At 40.3% G+C, this 19,017-nt stretch overlaps 2 protein-coding genes across 7 annotated transcripts in view; one reads left to right on the top strand and one right to left on the bottom strand.

Annotated features, from left to right (window-relative positions):
- The window catches only part of capt (adenylyl cyclase-associated protein 1), a 49,239-nt gene that overhangs the window by 28,294 nt on the left and 1,928 nt on the right, over positions 1 to 19,017 (top strand). For 4 of the 5 annotated variants that reach the window (XM_074101819.1, XM_074101816.1, XM_074101820.1 and 1 more), the window contains exons 3-7: positions 1,702 to 1,787; positions 2,895 to 3,277; positions 5,171 to 5,320; positions 7,755 to 7,930; positions 8,624 to 8,830. In XM_074101819.1, the coding sequence (XP_073957920.1) occupies positions 1,702 to 1,787; positions 2,895 to 3,277; positions 5,171 to 5,320; positions 7,755 to 7,930; positions 8,624 to 8,830 (1,002 nt within the window). The remainder of the gene's footprint in view (positions 1 to 1,701; positions 1,788 to 2,894; positions 3,278 to 5,170; positions 5,321 to 7,754; positions 7,931 to 8,623; positions 8,831 to 19,017) is intronic. The other variant, XM_074101817.1, reaches the window with a different exon arrangement.
- On the bottom strand, positions 8,839 to 19,016 carry LOC141438124 (uncharacterized). 2 transcript variants are annotated; one of them, XM_074101822.1, is made up of 6 exons: positions 17,304 to 19,016; positions 17,095 to 17,220; positions 16,197 to 16,383; positions 14,302 to 14,561; positions 12,480 to 12,693; positions 8,839 to 10,916 (listed from the first exon to the last, which is right to left on the bottom strand). In XM_074101822.1, the coding sequence occupies exons 1-6, from the start codon at positions 17,520 to 17,522 to the stop codon at positions 10,747 to 10,749; spliced, it is 1,176 nt and encodes a 391-aa protein (XP_073957923.1). In that variant the 5' UTR covers positions 17,523 to 19,016; the 3' UTR covers positions 8,839 to 10,746. The 2 variants fall into 2 exon arrangements, with proteins under 2 accessions (XP_073957923.1, XP_073957922.1); XM_074101821.1 differs by having other exon boundaries at positions 12,480 to 12,701.

Consider the following 19,017-nt stretch of genomic DNA (forward strand, 5'->3'; position numbering starts at 1 on the left):
AAGCTAGAATGTTCTAAACGAACACGGCGCCGAGAGGATTGAACTCGTTAGTAATTAATCAAGAGACTCCTTTGATTACCAATGATAGACAGCATGGCTGGAAAATTTAAATTCAACGATGCGCCCCATCTACTAAGATTTATTTTATTAGAAATGTTGCTTTATTGCTTTCTACGCCAATCGAAATATTCGATTGGCCAATTAATCTGAGCTTGAACTGATATAACGGGCGCCGTTCCCAGGAAGTATTACGGCCACCAATATCCGACGTCGCCCTCGTGCCAATATTATTTCATAGTTGATTAAGATCACGGAAAACAAAATTAGCACAAGATTTCCTTCCGGCAATTCGTTTATCACGTAAATTGTCTAGCAATGACACAATTGGTGATTATTTACTTGTTAATCATTGTCTTGGTGCCGCAATATGCTAAGAGTACATAGACTCTACGACAATAACGGGTTTCTTCCACCCCCTAAACATTAAGCCATTTTAACCAATTTTTGACATATTATTAGTGTACCACAAAGACTGGGTTTGGACGTTCCGTTTTTTTTAAATTTAATCATTATTTTACGACTGTTCACACTAATGTTTTTTGCACATTATCTGATTGATTGATATCAAGAAAAAAATACAAACCTGGATTTTCTTTTAACTAACACCTTTTTTATGACTTCTCATCAGTAGTGCTTTTCATACATAGTTTTTGCTTTTTCTTGATAATTAAGTATCTTGTAGGTATAATATAAATAACCCACAATGCTTGACTATATTGTGTAGGTGCCTTTAAGATGGAAACCCGAGGCCTCAGGTATATGGAATGGCTAGCTCATTCATTATGCAAACGAGTTGATACCACTTAGTTAAAATTTACTGCTTAATGCATATTGCATAAAATTTCTATCTTAGAACGCTATTCAAAACATATTTAACAATTTGCTACTTTACACAAATTGCTGAGCATTAATTAGCTCTACAATTTTCTCATTAGCATAGATCTTACTTTCTCTTTGTGTGTCTCAACTTCTCTAGTCAAATTTATTTGTTGGCAGCGACGTACTGTGCTAATTTTCATTTATAAATTAACGTCACTGGTGCTTCCACTGTCGTTAAAGTACGAGAAACTTATATAAAGTGAAGGCGGCCTTAGATACATAAAAGTAATCAATTAACTAAGCGGAAAAGGTCCATTTTCATTAAGGACGAGCTTCTAAAACGTTTGAGCCCTCTAAAATCAGACCGTGGCTCCTGATGAGGGTTCGAAGCTATCAAATTATGGATTTATATTAATTGTTGTCAAAGATTTTGTCGTGTTATCATTAATTACAAGTCACCATGTCTAACTAACGCCGAGACGATCAAGTGTAATGATAATGACTTGTTCAATCTCATACAGTAATAATTATCTTTACATCGTTCACCATTTAAAAACTGTAATGTACATGTACTCGTAAGATGTTTTCAGTTTTGTTTAGAATAAATTATTATTATTATATTTAGCCTGTAACTGTGTCCCCACTGCTGGGCAAAGGCCTCTCCTCTTGACTTCCACATCGCTTAGAATAAATAAACATATTTTTCGGAAAATATTTCTTTTATGAAGGAAAATTTCAGTAATATCATTTTATGGCCGCGAACATTTTAGTAGAGCATGTATAGGTTTTACGAGGCTTTTCAATTCATGTTTTTGTACACAGGGGCCGCTACGGACGTATTTGGAGCTGTCGCGGCAGATCGGCGGCGATGTGGCCACTCACGCTGAACTCGTCGGCGCCGCTTTCCAGTAAGATTTTAGCATTAATTAAACATTAATTTAACTCTAGACATAATTGAACTTGAAACAATTGCCGATTGCCGAACTTCGTTTGAAATATCAACAAAGTTTATTATGTACGAGTATATCAAACTCCATTTAAATGACAATATCATCGTACACAAAAGAAAATAGGGGGTACTTCAGTTTCATTGGACAAAAGGAAATAAAAATTACTGACAATTATTTCTAACATTCCTTGTCTAAAAGGGGATATCCGTGGAGTTCCATATTTTCTAGTTCCATATGGATCTACTGGGATATTCATTTTGAAGGAAATGTCCCAGAAGTAGTACCATATGGCAACGCGATAAATAAATGTCTTAGAGTTTGGCTTAAAAAAAGGTTACGGTAACAATTTGAAAGGACAACGTTCGCTCGCACAACGCTATCTATTCAAATTCAAATCATTTATTCAGTATATACGCCGCAATGGGCACTTTTACACGTATTTTTTTAAACTACCAGCACTTTCGGAAATACCATCATTGCCAAGAAGAATGCGCCGTAAGAAACTTGACAGAAAGTTCAAAAATAAAATAATTACAAATAAAATAATTAAAAACTGCAGTATAAAATTAAAGAAAAAATTGCAAAAAAAATAATAATGAAAGGATGATGGGGTCCCTTAGTTACAAAACTAAACATTAACTACATCTGGGTGACGACCAAAAAGTTGCACACCGTTAAAGCTGCGATAGCACGTAGTTTTAATGTCCATTAACTTTTTCCGTTGTGACACGAAAATCAGTCCTACATTTGTATGGCGTTTATTTTTATCACTCGCATATATTATATTATTCATTTTGTACTTCGATATTATATTCATTCCACCAGTCGTGTTGTATGTATTTCGAACGTTATAGATTACGAACGTTATTCATTTATGCTTTCGACATTCTAGACGTATGTGTATCAAGCTTATGACATTTGATTTTAGATGTTATACTACGTAACCCTTACTACAGAATCCTACACAGCTTGGCCGGACACGCTCATGGCGGGTTTTTTAATTTCAATTTACCGGTGAAACTGGCACATGTCTGAGATAACTGCCATTATCAATATCCTCCACAGAGCCCAGATGCGTTACATCCAGCTAGCGGGATCCCGCAGCAAGCCATCGCAAAGTGAGGAAGCGCAGCTATTGGCACCCACCAGCGAACAGATCTCGGCCATCCAGCAGTTCCGCGAGAAGAATCGCGCCTCCAAACTGTTCAACCACCTCTCAGCCATATCCGAGAGCATCCCGGCTCTGGGTTGGGTGGCAGTGGCCCCAACGCCCGCGCCCTACGTTAAGGAAATGAACGACGCCGGCCAGTTCTACACCAACCGCGTACTTAAAGAGTGGAAGGAGAAGGATCAGAAACACGTGGAGTGGTGCCGCGCCTGGGTGCAGCTACTGTCTGAACTGCAGGCGTACGTCAAACAGTACCACACCACGGGGCTCGTGTGGTCCGGTAAGTTTCTTTTTGAATCAATAAGTCAGGGTCGAAGTATCAGCAAAGCTGAACAATTTTGTATTTTTGGTTCTGGAATGGATTTAAAACACCATGGTTTACAGCGACCGATTCGTAGTCACACCAATTTACTACACTGGTGTGACTATGGTTCATTTTATTTATCACATTTATTTTATCTGACCCATGGTATGGTAACAACAGAACTTTATATAATATTTCTAGCTAGCCCATACCTTTTGATGCCCTGAAGTGTCACTTTGACATTGACGAAACATTGTTTACATTTTTTCCGTGGGATTAGAAATCTGGGTTTAGTTTAAGCTATTGTCATGCGTTAACCAGTACCCCTGTGAACTAGCTCTATTTGGCAGCGTTTTAGACCTCAGAGGCATGCAGTGGTGTTAAAATTAACTGTGTGGTTCTGAAAACAGCCTTACATACTCGTGTGGCCAATATTCTCGTGTCGTTTTACATAATGGAATTTGTAGATAGCGTGGGCGAGACACGACTGCAGATTTATTATTCAGTGAGCAATCACCAACGGTTATGTATTTTGAGTGGCTACTTAATCTGTTGGCTCTATTGATCTGTAAAAAGACAAAAGAATCGCGTTTCATTGTGCAAAAACACATTGCTGTTTTAGGTTTCGTTTTACCAAATGAATTATAAACAGAATTTCGTGTACCTTTTAATCCACCAAACGTTTGTATTATAAACGAAAATCTCTTGTGAATTGTCATGGTTTACTTTACTTTTGTTAAGCATCCTTGATGGAGGTTAAAATTCTGATATCCTTTAAAATTATTAATTATCAAATATACTTTAAACGCGAAACCCTTGCAGAGCGTGGATTGTCGTTGCAGCGAAATTTCACAACGCTATTTCATTTGTTTTAGATTAGGTAGGTACGGCTATAATGGTGATTTTCCACCGGCGAGGCGAGACGAGAATTGAATTTTTTATGCAATCTCGCGCGCCCGCCGCGAGCCGCCGCGGGCGCCGCCATGCAAATTTCAATTCTCGTCTCGCCTCGTCTCGTCTCGCCTCGCCGGTGGAAAATCACCTTAACAATTGAAGTACGACTCTCGAAGGACCGATTTGAAAGTGTAGTTGTATATGTTTTTATCTATGCAACGTTTTACTAACGCAAAAAAGTTGAGGGCTTTCCCTTGTTTACTAGCCCTTTTTAAGCAAACGTTAATTCGCTAAATGTAATAAAAACAATAATAGGGTTCGCGTAATATCGTGGCAGACAAGAAACTAATTCCTCGTCGATAGACAATGTTATACTACAATCTATTGTATTTTTATTTTTAGAGATCATTCGAGAGCGAATAGTTATGCGACCACAATCATTTAACCTACTTGAAAGTGAAGGACGTGGTCCAAAATGCGTCTGTACTTCTGTTGTACAGTACTTTATGGATATATTTTTGTTATGTAGGTATGTACGTTCAAATTAGATATTGTTCCAAACGAAACGCCTCTGATGCGTTCCCGACTTAAAGATTTGGTGATGGGGTTCATGGGAAAACACTTATTTACTCAGCGTTTTTTTTTAAGAAAAGTTAATTTGCGGTAGCTGGTCGCTAATAGCCATGTACGTATTGCACAGATGCTTAAGGTTAACTGACGTACTCAAAAGACATTGATGATTTGTAATTTATTTTGCATCGTATAAGCAAGAGACATTTGGTTCCATATACCTAAGACTAATCCTCACTCAGGTAAAAAAGTTAATCCTCAGAGTTGAGTACGGCAGTTACTTATGCTAAGTTCACACCAATGCACCGTCCCGCACACACACAGAGCAAACTCGCGTGTGTGGGACATGCAATTGCACCCCCTCGCACTGTTTTACGCTTTGCACTAAGTAGTTGTGTGGTGCAGGCAAGGGCGCGGGCGCGCCGCCGCCGCCGCCGCCCGGGGGCATGCCGCCGCCGCCGCCCGTGCTGCCCGACGTCGACTTCGCCAACCTCGCCATCGACGACCGCAGCGCGCTGTTCGCCGAGATCAACAAGGGCGAAAACATCACTAGCAGTCAGTATCCTTACACTTGTTGCTGAACTTGGCAATTTAGCAATCTTGACGTCTCGGTGACACAACAACGGCCTGCTTACGCCGTTAGACCCATACTTTGGATTGAACTGTGACACCAGCGGCGTGCATTAGATCGACTCAAGCCAGGGTAGGCATTTGGTAGTTTGCGCCGCAGCAGCGTGCCACCAGCACTAGCGCTGCCTACCCTGCTGCCTAGTCAATGCACTCTATAGCTTGGCACACTACCTGATAGAAACAGCACAGCAAGTCCATTCATAATACATGCTTGAAATATGATTATCACAACGCTTCATGGGAATTTACACGTAATTTTTGATGTGCTTGGACCTATTGTGATAGGGATAGCACTTAAAGCAGTACCTAAACCCTCGAGAGTTGAAATTTAGAGCAAATGTCCTTGAATAAAGGAAGTAAAAGTACGTGGTAAAAAATATGCTGTATGAGTGTTAAATTCGTAAAATAGATTCGGAGTATTATGTAAATACGGATGATTTATTGTAATGCTTATAATATTTTCCGCTTCAGTTCAAGCAAACTTTTCTGCTAACTTGCAGTCCTATACATACATATTTTGGGGGCTTTCTTTGATAAGGGACGTAAAATAAATACATAATAGATTTTTCTGTTACCAATAAAAAAACATCTCATCTTTCGATAACAGCTTCATCAACCATCCCTCTGAGTTGGAAGTTATACATGGAATAAAATAAGTGGTCTTCAATGTACCTATTATTTGGCCTGACATGAGCCGAATATGTTTGTTACTTTTTTTGTATCATATCTGGTGATCAGTGTTTTGCATGAACTCGTACTGCCAGTGCGCAGCATGGTAGGTACAGCTTTAATCGAACGAGGGGGCTGCATGCGTCTGAAATAATGTATTTTCCAATTTCTACTTTGAGCGATGGATACTATGCACAAATTAGACTGTATTCTCATGTAAATAATTTTATTCGCTGGGTGCGCGATGACACCGCCAACTAGCGGATACAATTACGGTGGACTTTGAAATATCAAATAGCTGGCTGTCATTACGAAGAGTAAGGAAACAAACAAATAATTTTAACGAAACACACATATTCTATTCGATCATGTAAATCTTTACTTAGTGTCCATAATAACGTTGACCTTTTTTATTTTCCGTCAAAAATGGCACAGTCAAATTTCATAAATATTGCAGACGATTATTTATGGCTGTAGTAGGTCGTTAGTAATGCCGAGTTTTTGTGTATTTTCAGTTAAACATGGCCAAATCTATATAAATAAAAATGAATGTTAAAATGTGTTGCTAATCGCAAAACTCGGGAACGACTGGTCCGATTTCGCTAACTCTTTTTTTGTTGTGTTTGTTACTGTCTGGACAAGGTTCTTATGGAAGAAAATATAGAAAAAATACAACGGGGGTGAAGCCGCGGGCAACAGCTAGTTAATTATAAAAACTGGATTCCGAGCACACTATACGACATCGCTTTCCAACCACAAACAACAATAAAAGGAAAACTCTTCGTTTTGGCTCAATATGTCCCAAGATGTAAAAAAACTAGTGAAGAGCATAAATTCATAATGAGCCGCACCATTTAAGCTCGTGTAATTCGTCAAACTTCAGTGACATCGACGCCATACAAAACATCTTACTTGTGGAAATTTATAGAATTTGTGATCACTGTTTTAGCCATTGTTCTTGCAGTTAACTACGCAGTAGGTTTTGTGACGCATATTTATTTATTTTTGCTTAATAGTGCAGGAATACGTAAATTTCACTAGCAAATAGTGACAGTTGGGTCGCCGAAAAGTTCCTTGTGCTCGCTGCGATCGATTCGTGGTTCCCCCACCTCCTACTTTGCACCCAGCGAATAGATGCAGTGAAAAAAGTTCAAATAAATTTTAAATAAATCAATCTTATGTCAATGTCATTAATACTTTGACATGGATAAACTTTTCTCACTTTAATTATACGTGTCTCTTTGATTTTTGTGTAAAACGATGGGGTCTTTAAACGTCGGTCCTTTTATCTTTCCATTGTAGTGTCTACTCTTGTTTCTGTTGTCCTTTCAATCGTTCAAAGGTTAACTGGAAGAGATCCCTTTAAGGGATAAGTTCGCCTTTGTACATCTCTTTCTCTTGTTAACTGTAATTTTCATATGTTTTATGTACAATAAAGAGTTACAATAAATACAATTAACTTATTCAGTGCCATTGACGCCCATCGCCGTCTTGGTGGATCCTTATTATGCCGCAGACGCCGATGGGCGTCCAATTTAGCTTTATCTAGATGCCGCGGATGCCGATGGGCGTCTGTATAATGTCTATGTAATCTTAATCTGGCCCTCGGCAATGAATGGGTTAAGACTAAGACAGTTACAATAGTCGAATTAGTCAATTTTGAAAGCTAACTAGGTGTAATGTCGGGCAGGCTTGCGCAAGGTGACGTCGGACATGCAGACGCACAAGAACCCGCAGCTGCGGCAGGGCCCGGCGCCGTTCAAGCCGGCGCACGCCGCCGCGCCCGGCAAGTCGCTGCCCGCGCCCGGCGCTGGCGCCGTCGACAAGCCGCCCGTCTTCGCGCGCGACGGCAAAAAATGGCTTATCGTGAGTACTCATAACCATTAGATAGATACCATTAGAACGTGTTACAATCGAGTGCCGCAAACAATTGAACGTGGATTTTTGCGGCAGCTCGAATCTTGCCTAAAGAACACACACATCGCCTAGACACAGCTCAATGTTTAGAAACCTGTGCACACTAGCGTTTTTGGCGACGGTTTCTCGGCGGACACATCGCTATTCCGATCAGTCTAGAAGCCGCTGTACAAAAGTGCTAATCTGCAAGGAGCCTTTGACTTACGAACCGTACATGAGGGACGTCATTCCTGGCACCTTCCTGTGAGTGATATACAACAACTGTAATCCAGAAAAAAACAAACTGCTTTAACTGTTATGCGTTAGGTTACAGCCTTTTTATTTTATATAGAAAGGCGACCTTTCCTTCCAAAACTGTATCGTCTACATGCGAGTCAGTCATTTCAGGGAAAGGAGATAATCATGTGGCATTACCAATCGGCATGTGTTATCAATTACATGCTAGCTTGAAGTGTGCACTACAAAACTGCACTGCCGTCCAAATTTCGAAAATGTTTTCTTTAATGAAGGCAATAGATATTTCAATTTAATTTCTAATTCGGACCGCGCAGTTTAGACAGTCTGTTATGACATGTTGATTTGCCTAATGATATTTTACATCTATTCGAGTTATGATGTTACAAACCATATATTTTATTACAGGAATACCAAAAGGGCAACCCGAACCTGGTGGTAGAGAACGCAGAAATGAACAACGTCGTGTATATGTTCCGTTGCCGCGACTCGTCGCTGACGGTTCGCGGCAAGGTCAACGGCGTCGTGCTTGACTCCTGCACGAAGTGCGCCGTGGTCTTTGACAACCTTGTCTCCAGCGTCGAGTTTGTCAACTGCCAGTCGGTGCAGATGCAGGTTAGTTATGTTGCCTTTAGCATGTTTTCAGGTTATAGCTTGGAAGTCGGTTAAAAGTAGAGTAAAGGATCGAGATCAGATTGAGGAGTTTCCATGGAACACCACCTTTTCTTACGGTCACTATCCATAATTGTAGTGACTGCGATAACGTCAAGAAAGAAATGCGTCGTGCAATAATCGTGATAAATTGATAACGATACGGCGGTAGCCTACTTGACTATGCTTTTTAAACTAAAATTGTTGCCATGCTTTTGCCAACACAGTCATATCGCAAGACGTTTCATCCTTTTAAAACCAGAGGCTCAGTCAAGTTAGACTTAAAGTTCGGATTTTATCAACAACTCTCAAGACATGTTTCTGGAAGATAAAGTTTGAAGAACAATAACCAACACTTCTACAGTTCGACGTTCTGCATAAAGTTGGGGATAGAGAGATACGAAGCCTATAAAAATATCCAACGCGTTATCATTTACACTACAAAAACACGAGGAAAACGCGAGTCGTTAAGGCGCCTCTGTGATTTTATGTTTTTCCTTTCCGTGTTCGACGCATATATCACGATGTAATCTGTAGATCCGATAAACTGTAGATCTTGTAAAACTTTTCCTTCCAATTCTGTTTTGCTACCATGTAAAGCCGCTATTTCAGGGAGAGACGATTAATTTGAATTCATTGCCAATTGGTATGCATTATATTATATTATATTCTCGATAATATGCTCGCTTGAGGGATGAAACTTTTCTAACGATGTCTATCTACAAATTTTGTTTCTATCCATATTAAAGTATGTGTGAAAATTAATTTGGGAAATTTATTATTAATTTTATACTGAAATCATTTTTGAAAAAAGCTTCTAAAGTAATGCATGGTTTTGAACCAATTTCTTCCTACAGAGATTGGACTTCGTAAAAGCTCCTTAGGGCTTAAATTTATTGTGACATTGAACTAATAGTTTGAAACGTCTTGGTAACAGACCTCCATCAAACTCGGCCTCCGGCAATTTCCTGACAAAAGTTGGCGAACAGTTAACAACACTGAATTCGTTATTATACTTATTATTAATGTTTGAAATCTGACTTTGTAGGTAAATACAGACTTTATTTATTGTAAATGGCAAAAAACTCGGCAACATCAAAATAAAAAAAAACTGGAATACATTGAGGCATAAGACATTAGTCATTAGACAATTAGAAGCGAAACTCCTGTTTCCGAGTCCAGACTACGGGTACATTATTATCAGCGTACAACTTAAGGTTTTCAGTCGCGCGTTGTGTCTTTGGAGTTTCGTTTCTATTAGCATTTAAATGTGCTCATGCAAAATTACGGACCAAGCAGCGATTTTAATCGCCCGTATTAGAGCACCTTGAGACAGTGGTCCCATCGCCGACAATTAGTGAGAAGCGAGTAGAACTAGAAACCAAAACAAAATATGTATCAAAATTCCTATGCCATCAATTGTAAACATGACTATGTTAGGGTCAGTTCACACCGCGACGCTGTATTTTATTATCCTGAGAATGCATCAAATTAGTCGTTGACGTATTCTCTATGAAAAATGTAGCGTTGTATCCCGGTGTGATCTGCGCCATTATTCGATCGTTATCGACCGCCTCAATTTCGTGGTCACATGTTTACGAATTGGCTGTACCTTTTGATGGCGTTTTCGGTTATTTATTAGAGGTCCTATACTTCTACCAGATAACTGGGAACTGAAACAGAATCTGCCATTATTACAAAAATGAGTCCACGAAACTGACGATCAAACGCTCGTATAAGACCCAACTGACCCTTATTGCCACGGGATCTACACTTGTTTGTATGTTTTTTGAGCGAAAGAACAGTTGATAGAGCTAGTCATTTCCTCGTCGGGGGTGGGTTGCCTTACTGCGGTCGTGGGTCAAACGGTGAGGAAGCCGTCATGGTCGCAGTCGTCGTGGATGTCGTCGATGGCGACCTGGCTCGAGGTTTCCTCGGGCAGCCGCGGCAGCAGGAACAGCACGTGCCCACCCTTGGGCCCCGCGCACTCGCACTGCTGGTCGCCGTACTCGTGCTCGAACGAGTCGCGCGATACCGCCGTCTCCGGTTCCTGAAGACAATATCGTGTTTTAGATATTTAGCCGCTAATCTAGAAAAATAATAAGTCCTTGAAAAACTATATCTACTAAAGTATTAAACTATTGGTTCTTAATGTGAGCGAAAAAATCTTTGAGGTACTGATACAAAACGACCCTTCTGTATTAACATGGGCTTGAATCCTGGGAAGTGAAAAGTCCCCACGGGACGTAGTCGAAATTGTTGGCACCAACTAATAATATTATAAACGTCGTAAATATTTTGACCTGTACAACGCCTTATGCTCAAAATAATTTTCGCAAATTGATTTTAGTATCTAATAATATCCCATGCCTACGTCGCCATCGATCATAAAAAATATCGGTCGGAGTACTTAAGGTAATTATTGTATTAGGATTCTATTAGAATTTTATTAGAACGCACGTCACTGGCAGGCACTTGTCAATAAAGCTTATACGAAAATACCTAACAAGAAGATAAGTAGCCTTTTTGGTAATTTGGGAGTTGATATTGGGGAGACAAATAAATAAATAAAGTATATATTTTTTAATTGTGGCCCTTTTGTATTTAAGCAGCGTATGTATAGTTAGACCTAGACAAACTAAACATATAAAGCCACCTATTGCTTACCTTAGAAAATCTCTATGTATAAACCTGCGTTTTCTGTACTGCTTACTATGTGTTAGAGTGCAATAAAGACAATAATTGTATTGTATAAATGACAAATATTGCTAGGTGTAAACTAATAAATAAGAAGGAATTACAGTGCTTCGTAGACAAGGTCGATGGAACGATACGAGTGGAATTCTATCCCTCTCTAATGCGTAAAACTTGCCTTGGGCATTATGACCCTTTGTAATGTGTGAAAAATGCGTCTCACGCTGCTCGTGTTCTGTGTATGTGGAGCTCTTCCGACACTGGCACAAGTGTCAAATAAGTGAGAGCGTATTTCATATTCGCATGCAATTATTAATATGATCATATGCGTCCCACTGCTGGGCACAGGCCTCCTCCCAGAACAAGAGGGCTTGGGCCGTAGTTCCCACGCGGGCCCAGTGCGGATTGGGAACTTCACACGCAGCATTGAATTGCTTCGCAGGTTTGTGCAGGTTTCCTCACGATGTTTTCCTTCACCGCAAAGCTCGTGGTAAATTTCAAATGTAATTCCGCACATGAATTTCGAAAAACTCAGAGGTGCGAGGCGGGGTTTGAACCCACGACCCTCTGCTTGAGAGGCGATAGGTCAAACCACTAGGCCACCACGGATTAATGTGATAAATGTTGTATTTACTTTACTGTGTGCGAAAAGTCCTGCAAGTTCCGCAATAGAGAGGTAGAATTTCACTCACAGAACAGGTATCGGGCGGCGGGGCGAGCAACTTTCAAACACACAACAATCAAAATGCGTCGTACGTTAAAGTTAGCTAAGTGAAACCACAAGCGGTCGCGAATCACTCCAAACATAAACGAACATCACCTGATAAGATACTCCGACCTATAATTCCCGATCATATGATTTTCGACTTTAGCCAAATCTTCGGCTGATTTAGCGTGATTTTATATTAACAGACCGTACCTCGTAGTAACTCCTGTAAGGCGGCTGGAGCCAGTTTGCATTGTATTCGTCGTAGCAGTCGGCTGCGCGGAGCTCGTTGTCGGAGTCGGAGTCGCGCGGCTTGCTGTGGTCGCCGGCGGCCTCCTCCGAGGTGTCGTCGGCGCGCAGCAGCGACAGCCGGCTGTTGATCACCATGTTCAAGGAACGCTGCCAGTCTTCCAACAGCTTCTTGATGCTTTCCATCTGAAATTTTGCTGGCGTTAGGTACATTAGGGCGATTTCTTGGGCCGTGCGTGTGAGTGTGACTGAACTTCCAGGTGCTGTTGTACACAGAGATGATGGTCCATGTTTTTTTCAATGACTACCATGGTCCAAGTGGAATGTAAACAACTTGCAGTGTTCGGGTTGATTTGAAATTTGGTATACATTACATAGGTTGTATAACAATACAAATACATAAAAAAAGGATTTAAATAGGAGTGGTCTTGATCTGAAATATGACAAGACGCCCTTTAATATAAATTAATACACACGCATAAAATATTGTCAAAATATATCTATTGGTATAAATCTTTAACTTTTGTCTTGTTCACAGGAATGACAAACATAATCTGTATATGACCCTCTTACTTTACTAAGACAATTGAGTTTTTAACCGACTTCAAAAAAAGGAGGAGGTTATCTATTCGGTTGTTTGTTTGTTATCTCAGAACTCCGTCATTTATGAAACGATTTGAAAATTTTTATTTCGTTCGTTTAGGAATACTTTCATTAGGTCCCATAAGCACCAAATCAGGATCTGATGATTGGATCCTAAGAAAATCGAGGGAACTCTTCAAATATTGTAGGAACGTCTATGGTAATTTCGATGTATTTAGGACTAACTCGTGCATTTGCTCTTGAAAATCATCATTTGGTGAAGTGAAACTAATGATAAAGACCAAATTTGACCAATGGAGCGGCTACTCAATATCAAGTACGGTTGAATTTCAATTATTTTAACGCAGTTGCTAAGCAATTTAAGCTCATCGTAATTCATATGGTGAAAAGGAACGGGTTATGAAGCACCAGAACTCCTCAATAATGAACGTCTCTGCATGGGAAAAGGCAATTTTTCGTAAAAGGTGACGAGCAGTTGACGTTAAACTATTGTATCTTAGGTCTTTTACACTAAAAAGCGTGAAAAAAAAATTATAACAAAAAATAGAACTGACTACAAAAAACCATGAAAATAATTTTATTGTACCAGTCTGAAGTCGGTGCCTCAGCACGAGCCAGCAGGAGTGATTGAAGCCCAATATACTCGTATATAGGTGAGGTAGACGATTATAGGTCCACTCCTGCTTGCTCGTGGTGAGGCACCGACTTCAGACTGGTAGAAAATTATTTTCATGGTTTTTTGTAGTCGGTTCTATTTTTTGTTATAATTTCTCAATCAACTTTCAATTTGTCGATATTTATTGAAATCTAAAAACCTGATCCGAACAGTTCTCAACAAAGTTACGTGTTCGAACTTCGAATCACATATCGTAGTTTCTATAATTGATCTTAAACTTTACCACTAGCCGAAAATCAGCACCGATATACGCTACAATAGTCAAGTACACTGAAAAAAAAAAAAAAAAAGATTTGCTAACAGTAACAAAAAAATTGTGTACTAGTAGCTAAAAGTTAGGTGATGTCTTACAAATCAGTTTTGCAATATTAGCATAATTTTGGTTCCTAATTAGTAAATTTTGGCTAAACGTCAAGTTCAGCTATCCTTTTTTTTTTCAGTGATGTATACACTTTTTAAACATGACCCGTGATCGTGTTTTTCAAAATAATTACGATAACTAGTTACCTTTTTCTTAAGCAACGCTTGTTTGCTGGCTCGCCGCAGTCTCTTCTGCTTGATGTAGTGTTTCAAATACGCGACTTTGTAGACATTGGTGACCTTAACGATCTTGACGCGGCATTCCTTGTCGACGTCGGGGTCGCTCAGCGAGGAGTACACGCTGTGCTCCGGCGACTCGCCCTGCGCGTGCTCGCCACACTCCAGCATGTCGTTATGGCACTCGGCTAGAGCAACTTGATCGTATTTCAACTCTTTCAGCAATTCAGCTGGAAATAAAGAAAGTACCCCTCTTTGAGCACGCGGTTAACTGATCACAAGCTTACAAGGGCTATTCTTTAGGCCTCAGATCGGCTGTGGCTAGTGATCTCGTTCGCATAGGAATACTCGTAATTACAAACGGATAGGCATAAAGTTACTGCGGTCGGTTGCGCCAGCCACATTGAGACTGGTAAACGTAGTGACAAAAATGGCAATAAGAAAACTAGATGTAACGAACATTTAATTGTGATGTGCAGAAATACATAATTGAAGTACCTAATCTGTCGGTATCATTGAGAAATTATAACTTATAAGTAGACTACATAAAACGGTAAAAAGGGTTACGAAGCTATCAATCTATCAGTCTACCTGCCGATACGATACTTAAGTATCCCCATTTTTGCCTAGCTTGGCTCTTCAGTAGGTAGGTAGATGTTATGTCACGCTGACGAGGGGGTGGAGCCGCACCGCGTGGGGAGAGCACTTGTTTTGCTGACACAGCACATTTTTAAGGGGATTCGGTTTTTCTAGGTTAATTTCATTTTTACCAAGCATTTGTTAATTTGCCTACCTGTTCATAGATCAGGATCGATTTCGGTGCACGTTGCAAACTGAGGGGAAGGTTTCTTTGGTGCCTAAATTATTAACACCAACACAACATAAGGACAACACACCATAAGGAAACTTAAAATCATACCTATGTTATGAATGACTAACTTGACTAGCAGATAATGTAGAGCCTAAATAACAAAGGAGATATAGACCGAAAATTGGCTAACATATTCCTCGAGGATCGTAGAGGTGGTAAGAAGGGAACTTTCAAAGTTCTCACAAAAAAGGCCCAGTGTGGATTGGGAGTTTCACACAAAACATTGAATTACTTTGTAGGTATGTACCGGTTTCCTCTTACGATATTGTCGTTCACCGTAAAGTTCGTGGTAAATTTCAAATGTACTTACCTAATTTAGCACATGAATTTTTGAAAAACTCAGAGTTGTGAGCCCGGGATTTGAACCCACGATCCTCTACTTGAGACCCCCCGACGCAAAAAGAGGTGAGGTAGGTATAGCATCCAAATATACTGTATAATATTGGTCCTTTTACAGCATACAGAGACGAGAATGGGAAAGTTTGACCGCTATGTGCGTCTGTGTGTGTGTCTGTCTGTCTGTCTGTGGCACCGTAGCATTTAAACGGTTGGACCGATTTGAATGCGTTTTTTTTTTATTTGATAGCAGGTTTTCTAGCGATGGTTCTTAGACATGTTTTATCACAATCGGTTTAGCCGTTTTTGAGATATTAAACTTTGAAGTGACAAAGTCGGGGGTTTCCAACTTTTTGTTGGTTAGGTTATTTTAGTCACTATTATAGAATGTGATAGAAGCCGTGGTGGCCTAATGGTTTGATCTATTGCCTCTCAAACAGAGGGTCGTGGGTTCGAGCCCGGGCTCGCACCTCTGAGATTTTCGGAATTTATGTTCAAAATACATTTGAAATTTACCAGCAGCTTTACGGTGAAGGTATCGTGAGGAATCTGCATCGGCGTGTGTGAAGTTCCCAGTCAGCACTAAGAGGAGGACAGTGTCCTGCAGTCGGATGTAGGTGTATAGGCCATGTTGATGATTATAGAATGCTATTAATACTTAAGTCGGGGTCCTCCGCGACGGGGCGGCGGTCGCGGTCGCGCGGCGCGAGCGCGGCGTCGGCGGCGATGGCCTCGCGCACGCGCGCGCGCACACCACGCAGCCGCGCCGCCTCGCGCCGCAGCGCGCCCGTCAGCTCCGCGCACTCCGCCTCGCGCACGCACAGCTTCGTGTTTATTATCGTTATCTACACAAAATTACCCGCGTTATTATTTTTGGGCTAAGTTCACATGCACGCGCGGTTGAAGCGTTCAAATAACAGGCGGCTCGCGCGTGGCAGTCTAACGTCAACATTTTTAAATACGTGTATCCGTCGTTTTCAAGCCGCGTCGATCAACAGTATAGGCGGATACAGGATTGCAGAACTTGAAACGCGCGATGAGGCACGGTTCTTGATCTGCGCGCTATAGCGGTATGAGCGGTCGCTACTTTGTAATATTGTACCGCACGCCGAGCTAACCGCGCGTTCATGTGAACCTAGCATTATTAGTATTACGCGACACGCGTAGTATGCAGACGAGGAAACTAAATCACGTACCAGGGTGGAACCTTTATGCTAACTAATATCATGTTGACATTCCATACATTTCCCAAAGAAATCGTAGCGAAATTGATGAAGGCAAGGTTCCACCCTGGTGCGTCATTCAGTTTCCTCGGTTGTACCTATTTATACTACTCTTGCGCTGAATAATTATGACGTACTCACGGATTTTTCCTGCTCGCGGCGGATAACAATGTCCGCCCGTGTTTGTTTATTTCACGACTTTCGTTCGTAAGCCGGGGCTTAAGATTAATCAGATTAGATTGTTTGAACATTTCTATTTCCCTTCTGGTTTCAAGCGATTACCATGCCGTTCTTTAATGAATGCCATTTACTAGGCCGTACTAACACACATACCTGCAGTTGAATATCTTCGAATTCCAATTGTTGCCTTCTCTGACGATCACGAGACGTCACATAAATGCCTTTGACGAAGTTGTACATGCAAAGTCCAGTGGGTATATACTTCACGACAAAAACTAACTGCAATAGTGATTTTAATATGAATCTATTTAGGTACCTTAGTAATTTAACATTAGGGTTAACAAGTTTTAACTTTGACTTACCATGTTCATGGCTGTTAAATTCATGTACACTGAATAGATTGTGGCAACACAGAACTGTCCAAATGGTATTCCGTATTGGTCCAAAATATGATCCCAAGTGTGTCCGCTGGGACCGGCGCCGTTGCTCAGTTTGTCCTGCAACTCCGGTTCATCGCCCATCTTTCGTCTCAAGTAAAACCCAAAAAATAACGCCGTCAAAACGATCGCAATCGGTTTCATATTCTTGGTTCCATCTGCGTATTTAATAAAGCAAAAGTGTGGAAAAACTCAAAATGCAAATGTAAACATTAGTCGGAAAGTTTAAACGGTGACAACGACATGACTCTGTCAGAACTTCAGGGAAAAGTTCTTTCTTTGAACTGAATGACAAAATCACAACGTCGTATTTTGTATCACTTTATATTGTAGATAGGTGTGATATGCCTGTCAGAATATTATTAAAGAAATGAGCCTGAGTCTTTGTGATTGTTTTCATTAGTTTTCAGTTGGTTTTTTTATAAAATATGTAATTGCTGTATAGGTAGGTACGTATTCATTGTAATATTGTAGTCGATATCAAGACTTATATATTTAATATCGACTACAATATTACAATGAGTTTAAACTTAGTTTAGGTATTCCTATCGTTACAATTTTCAAATACAATGATGTTATTGGAAATGTTATAAGTGCGTCAAAATAAAACTTAATAAAAAGGCGACATTTGTAGTCTCTAGTCTTAGACCGGGAGATGGTGACACAAAATATTAGATGATTTGTACCAGTACCTATGGCGGTTCTTCACAGGGGTCTAATTACGGAATGACAAAAAAGAAAATGATGGTCATAGCGCTGGTACCGGCGGCCCAATCGCGTGGGCGTTAATCGAACGTGTCGGATAAATAACGAGTGTCAAACGATTTGTTCCACAAAAATGAATGTTTTTTTTTTTTATTCAACTGGATGGCAAACGAGCAGGTGGTTCTCCTGTATTTTCCGATAGTCGATAAAAAAAGATGTAGGCGGTAGCGTAATGCCATACTTCTCCGGTGTGGCAATTTTTGCACTGCAGCTAATCGTCGTCGAGTAGTCATTCACGAAATACACGCGCGTTATTTTAACCATTCTACTATTCACCTACTGGTTCGAAAAATTTGCGCGGCTAAATTAACGAACCGTCGATGTAACTTTAGATATAACTAGCTGTTGCCCGCGACTCCGTCCGCGTTGAAGTATGAAAAATAGTTTACTTTCTATTCTCAGACTTACCGAATATACCCAAAAGATTCATAAAAATAGGTCAAGCCGTTTCGGAGGAGTTTGGTCACAAACACTGTGACACGAGAATTTTATATATTAGATAATAGCAGTCGTCTCGTGTCGACTCCGCCCCGCGGGAGCGTTGCAATATTCTGGGATAAAAACTATCCTACGTCCTTCCCTGGGACTCAAACTATCTGTATACCGAATTTCATCTAAATCAGTTCAGCGGTTTAGAACTTTAGACGTGATGAGGTAACAAACAAACAAACAGACTTACACACTTTCGCATTTATAATATTAGTGAGATGGAGCAAAAAGAACATAAAGCGTCTAGTTATGTGTCTGCTGCTGCGTTAGGAGACTTAGGAGCATGTTTTCGATTTTATGATCAATTGATCATATTTATTCTTTATTTATTTTATTATACATCTTTGCTTATAAAATCACTATAGATTTGAATGTATTTTCGTCC

The sequence above is a fragment of the Choristoneura fumiferana genome, chromosome 18 (genome assembly GCF_025370935.1).
Source record: "Choristoneura fumiferana chromosome 18, NRCan_CFum_1, whole genome shotgun sequence".
Taxonomy (NCBI): domain Eukaryota; kingdom Metazoa; phylum Arthropoda; class Insecta; order Lepidoptera; family Tortricidae; genus Choristoneura; species Choristoneura fumiferana.

Bases quoted from the DNA above. Each gene is read 5' to 3' on its own strand.
- LOC141438124 (XM_074101821.1), bottom strand. From the start codon at position 17,522: ATGAAACCGATTGCGATCGTTTTGACGGCGTTATTTTTTGGGTTTTAC. The intron at 17,221-17,303 runs GTAAGTCAAAGT...TCACTATTGCAG, and splicing joins ATTTAACAGCCATGAACATG to TTAGTTTTTGTCGTGAAGTA. The intron at 12,702-14,301 runs GTAACTAGTTAT...GCAAAATTTCAG, and splicing joins AAGCGTTGCTTAAGAAAAAG to ATGGAAAGCATCAAGAAGCT.